This window comes from Borostomias antarcticus (genome assembly GCF_949987555.1).
Source record: "Borostomias antarcticus genome assembly, chromosome: 4".
In the NCBI taxonomy this organism is placed as follows: Eukaryota; Metazoa; Chordata; class Actinopteri; order Stomiiformes; family Stomiidae; genus Borostomias; species Borostomias antarcticus.
Window position 1 is genome coordinate 22,544,545 of NC_140237.1, and position 6,000 is coordinate 22,550,544.

A 6,000-nucleotide genomic window follows, 5' to 3' on the forward strand; every position below is an offset into this window, starting at 1 on the left:
CTCAAACAAACTTAGCTGTCTAATTGATTCAGCCTCATTAAGTTCCTTCAAGACAAAGAAGTAGCCTACTGAATTTAAGGATTTTATTTAATAAAATCAGGAGACATGCGCATGACTGATATTTCCTTTCTTTTTAATGACACAGTTACATAGTTCAACACAGACAATAACCTGAATTAGAATCATGTACAGCTTCACACTTCCAACAGAGCGCACGGACACAGAGGGGAGCAACAGGAAGGACAGCATGCAAGAAATAAATAAAAGTCAGAATTCTTCTGGCACAGTTCACTTCATCTAAAGAATGGTAACAGGAGGACCCTTGGAAGAAGAAGAAAAGAAAACAGATTTTCTTCAAAGCGACAACCTTTCCTACAGAAACATATTATTTTCTGTAATAATGTATTGCACAATACAATATAATAATGCTTCCCTACACATAAAAAAACAAGCCTTTGTTTGTCTCCAAGTGATAATATATAAAACGCCACAATCCCCACCATGGCTTTTTGGCAAACCAAGTGCTATGTCCACCATCACCATCTCATCTTCAGGTGAGTGCAGACCTTACAGGGCTAACCATCAGACTAACTAGGAAACTCCATTGTTAGATATTGTGAATTTGTTAGGGAGAGAGGCCTGTGCCAACCTGTTAGTATTTGCCATCTAGACAACCATGTGATTATAAGTCTTCTTCGTATATATATGCCATAACAGATGACCGAACCAGAGGTCTGTGTACACCGTAGACATACGGACCACCTGCAGTGGATTGACGTGTGTTCTTAATAAAAAAACGCTTGACTATGGATTTCCTAGCAGAATAACAAAAGCCAGCACCCCGTTGTTGTGACCTTCTCAAGATCGAAGACTTCTGAATGATCTCCTTTCCAACAAAACACAATGACAAGTAGACTGATCTGCCACTCTGCTGCCTACCTGGGGGAGGGGGGGGGTCTCTTTTTGGTTGGATTTTGGTCAGTAATGATGTCACTGTTGTGACAACTCTTTGAGTCTATATTTGTATTTCAGGGTTGATTCGCAGACAGGCAAAGGAAACAAACACACCGACCAGTGATGCATGTTGGGTATTGTAGTGGAATTGTCATCATCATAGCCCTACAGTGTGTGGTGGATATCGTTCACCCAAGTGTTATGAAAAGGTGACACATTGTGAGGTGATCTATTTCTCTACCATTCATCTGCCCAAGGTGTTTCTTTAAAGCTCAGAAGGTTTCAAGTATGTTTGTACAGAGAGAAATGATGAAAGGTAACGATAAAAAAACGAACGCGCATTCAAACACGTTTACCCCCCCCCCCCCACACACACACACACACGCACACACACACACACGCACGCACACACACAACCCCATACAGTACACCAGCATGCATTTATTCGATCTGCAAGCAAGGCTTTGCAAGAACACTCAAAAGCATCCATTAGGTATTCTACAGGAGGTCTGTCATGTACTCGCTTTAGATATATTCTACAGAGACAAGCGCTTTGATTGCTTGATCCTGAATGAAACCTCTACAATCTCCTCTCTCTTGGCGCATTTGTTTGCGTGTGTTGTTTTTCTGCCATGCGCTGAGAGCGCGTGTGTTTTTTCAGACACTTTGGTTAACTGATCCGGTGGAGCTCCGACCTCCTCATGTAATGTCTGACTCCACACACCATGCAACATCTACAGCCATGCAGGAGAACTTTGGTCTGTGCTTCTTATTGGTTTAGGACACCACATGGCATGTAACAGGTCTGAGTTCTGTTTGGTAATGAGTGAATGGGAGGATGCACATTGGACACAGTGGGCATATGTTTCCTATGTAGTGAAACGAATGACTGACTGACTGATGCTACAGGTAGACATGAGCATGTCTTGTAAAGTTAGTAATGATGACCATTCCTTTAACAACCCTTTGCATCTCACCAGCTCGTATCATCACAGAGCGAGTGTGTGTGCGGTGTGTGTTTGCATGTCTGCTAACAAGCTTTGAAAACCCAGGAACGTCGCCCAGTCGTTAGCTGTACGGTTACAGGAGGTAGCTAGTGAGGTCGGGGGTGGGGGGTCAAAGGTCAGGGGATGTGAGGTGGATATTAAGATAGGACATAGAGGTTTACCAACACAGACTGAAGTCAATGCATTATAGGTAACATACAGGACACACACGTAGGCTACAACAGATGAGGGGTACCTCACAGCTCAACACACTGGAAAGGTTTATATATTACTTTTGATAGGGACATGTAGGAAAATAGATAATGTAAAATAATGTGGTAAATCTAATAAGCGGTTCATTCTAAATGACGTTGGATTCTTATGTGCCAATACTCTAGAAATGTGAGAGACACCCCGATAGCTGATCGTGGTTGGAACATTACAAAGAGACAAAACACCCTTCGAATGTGGTCCATTTTAGAGGTTACATGGCCAAACTGATGAGGGCAGTATTATGTATGATCTAGCTTGGGCCTGGCAGTCAGAAATCGCGTACGCTGCTGTGCGACCTTACGTAAACTCTAGAGCATGCTCATGCAATGCTGAAGCACCATTGCTGGAAAGTTGCCAACTGAGAACTTGAGATGAAACGCAACTCCTCAATGTAAATTTGGGCAAATGAGAGCAGCTGGGCTAACTCTCCCACTCTGTAACGGCGTACCTTCGAAACTATGATAAGCCTAGAATCTAATACCAGGACATCTGCATGAACAGGACAGGGACACAGAAGCCAGTGAAGAGGTCAGTATCGGGTCTGAGTTTAGTACTAAAATTCAACGCTGGGATTCAATTACCTCCTAACTGTGGGCTGATTGATGCACAGAGTATGGCTTGGCATGGGGGATAGCCACACATAACAGTGGCTGTTGTGGATGGGCAGTGGGCCACTGCAGTGGCATTTCAGTCCAAAGGATGGCAATGTTTCACATAGTTTCAGATGGTTCAGATGGAGATTCAGTGGTCAGGGCTGACCTGTCAATCAACCTTAACCCTTACTAGACTTTTATGACTGTAAGGAAACCACATTTGTCTGACTTTGTTAATCTGCTAGAAACGATGGGGTCACTGTTAACATGAGAAGTGGTTCCTTGTGATTGAAAATCTGGAAAAAAAAGAACAGGAAAGAAGAAATCCTATTCTGGACATTATACTTTAAAGGTTTCTGTTATTTGGCAAACACATTTTTGGACCTCTTTAAATACTATGTACATTCACATTAAGTTACTGATGTTGCTTTAAATATATGAATCTGTATCTCTATTATATGACACCCTAAGGGGCAGTTGCTGAGGTCCCTTTCAGTAGCTGAATTCTCTTCATATTGCACCTCCGCCCTCCTACTGTCCCACAATGCGAGCAATAAAAATATTCTTACAAGAGGAGTTTCTTCTCATCGATAACAACATATCCAACAATAAGTACAACATGGGGCTTTCTCTCTCTCCTACAGAGTGTCTCTGCTCTGGCTTCGACGTTCAGCCCAAATGAAAAACAGAGAGAAGAAAAGACAAAAGCAAAAAATGTTTGTGTTTCTGGGAACATACGAGGGCCAGCACAGGTGGACAGCATCAGAGGCGGGGACATTATTGAGAAACGTAAAAATAGTATATCTACAAGCAGGTTTGACCCCCTTCCCGCCGAACTGCTTTCGAGGTTCCGTCCGACGTGGGGTTCAAGGTTCAGGGGCGAGCGGGGGGTGGAGGGGAGCTAGGATGGGGGAGGAACATACAGGGGAGGTTTGGGGGGGAGGTAGAGAGAGAGAAGAGGACGAGTCTACAACACTCTTTAGTCTGTCATGCTTTGGAAAAGGAGGGAGGGCGATGAAAAGGTACACTGAAAAGTCTCCTCTTCATAGAGATCTTAAAAAAACACAAACAGGAAGGAAAGTCGTAGTCGTGCTGTACAATGTTTGCTTGGACAAGGTGTTTTTAGTTCCTTTGAGGTTTTTGGCAGTTCCAATGCCGTTTGTCGTCTGCTTGAGGCCAAATAGCTGTTTTTCTTTCTTTTTCATTTCTTCCCTTTTGCTTTCCGCTGCCATCCACATAAATCACTGTCCCGTTCAGTGTCTCGTCCCTCACTCTCAATAGTCTCTGTGGCGGGCATCCTTGTGTACAACGTCCCGCAAGAGCGCTCTTTAATATTATCCGCCACCGGGGAAGAATAAACGTTGGTCAGGACCGGCTGAGAGAGGCCAGCTGTAGACCGACTACAGACCACCTTCACGTAGAGAGTCCTAGTTAGTGTGTGGGCCTGCTAGTCTGTTAGACTTGCGTCGGTCCGTGAGACCCACCTCTCTGTTCCAGCCCGTGTCCTTCACGGCTGGCTCTGCTGCTGAGGAGGTGATGTTGCTTGCGTTTGGTTACAAGATGAGTGCTTCTCCTTGTCTCGTACTTACTTTGGCAGTGTAATAAAAAGGTTTGGATCATGTTTTTTTTTTTTTTTCTCTTTGAATTCATTTGGGTTTACATCGGTACAGAGAGGTGAGTCCGGTGTAGATTTTCTTGGCTCGCTAGCAAGGTAGTTAACAGTTTAATTATTTATTTCATTATTATTAGTACTATTAATATTATTATTATTATTATAATCATCATCATTATTATTATTCATTTAGAATATTTGGACTTTTCTTCATTTTCCTTAAAGCCAAAAAAAGAAACGTCAGATAAATAATTAGCCGTGTTGTGGAAGGAAGAGTTTCTGAGGAATCAAATCGCACTGTTGAGTGTTTCTACTTCTCTCCTCCAGTAGAACTAAGGTATTCTAACCCTCGTCTCTCTCCACAGGGCCATGGACACCATCCAGGAGGTGTCCAGACCGAAAGAGGTGGAGCCACTTCTCTGATTGGTCGGGGACTGATAGTGCACATGCTGGGGGGGGGGGGTCATATCATTCTAGGGTTGCTGCTGATGCTGGGTTAAAGGGTAATCCTCTCCAAGTGCTTATCAATCCAGATATCTCCTCATCACCACTGCTTAACCAAACCACCATCAGTCTCTTCCAAGGTCCCATGCAAGTCCCCTACATATACAGTGCCTCACTGGGCTTCTACTGTACCACCGAGGCTACGGGTAGGTCTAGCATGGATCAAAGCTTATACTCACTCAATTCACCTCTCACCTCATATTAACTATGGTGCATTTCTGTAATGGGACAAGGAGAGAGGAATTCCCTTCTCTGCATTGGTTTCTTGCTCCAGGGCATCCAGCAATAAGCCCCCATTCTAGCCATGCTAAGCAAATAGAGACAGTGGATCCCAAACGACTTATTTTGAGTCTGCAGATTGGTGCATCTGAAACAGAGAAGGTCTATGTGGCCAAGAGACAGAAGAGTTTTTTTTTTGTTTTTTTTTCCGGGGGGGGGGGTTGAGGAGTTGAGAGAACGAGGCCATCCTCAGGTAGCTAGAAGTAGTCAGCATGTCTGCGACGCAGTGTCGGGTGTAGCTCACTTCTACAGCTGTAGTTCAGCTCAGAAGGACGGAGAGAGGGGGAGTGCAGAGTGCGATAGGTGGAGATTCCTCAGTCGTAGCTTCAGTGGGTGTGGCCTGGGGCGGAGGGGACCGTGGGCGGGGAGGGGGGGGTGGGGGGGCGGCGTGAAAGGGGGGCGGGGGTCAGCGGGAGGTGGCCTCCAGCAAAGCGGGCGTGGCAGGGGTGGTCGACCGCGAGGCACTGCTGGAGCCGGAACTGGGCTCTTTGGGGCTCCCGGACACGCTGCCGCCCCCGGCGCTCTGCCCGGCCAGGGACAGCGGGCCCGGGGGGACGCCCTCCGCGTGGGTGGGGGGCGCGCCGCCGGCGGCGGAGGCGGAGGAGGGGGTGCCCAGGGGGACGGAGCTGTTCCCGGGGAGGCCCTGGAGCCCCTGGCCACAGACGTGGTGGTGCTTCTCCCAGTCCTTGTGCTGGCAGAAGGAGCCGCAGTAGCGAGCCGTGTTACACCCGCTGCACGTCTCGCTGGCCTTCCGTCCGCAGTTCCAGCAGCTCTGGAGAGGCAGTGGGGAGAGAAGGAG

At 46.5% G+C, this 6,000-nt stretch overlaps 1 protein-coding gene across 1 annotated transcript in view; it reads right to left on the reverse strand.

Annotated features, from left to right (window-relative positions):
* Window positions 1–5,607: 5,607 nt before the first annotated feature.
* The window catches only part of cbfa2t3 (CBFA2/RUNX1 partner transcriptional co-repressor 3), a gene marked incomplete at its 3' end in the record, with an annotated part of 17,478 nt that continues 17,085 nt past the window's right edge, over window positions 5,608–6,000 (reverse strand). Inside the window, exon 11 of the mRNA XM_084436762.1 lies at window positions 5,608–5,973. Within this exon, the coding sequence (XP_084292888.1) occupies window positions 5,608–5,973 (366 nt within the window). The remainder of the gene's footprint in view (window positions 5,974–6,000) is intronic.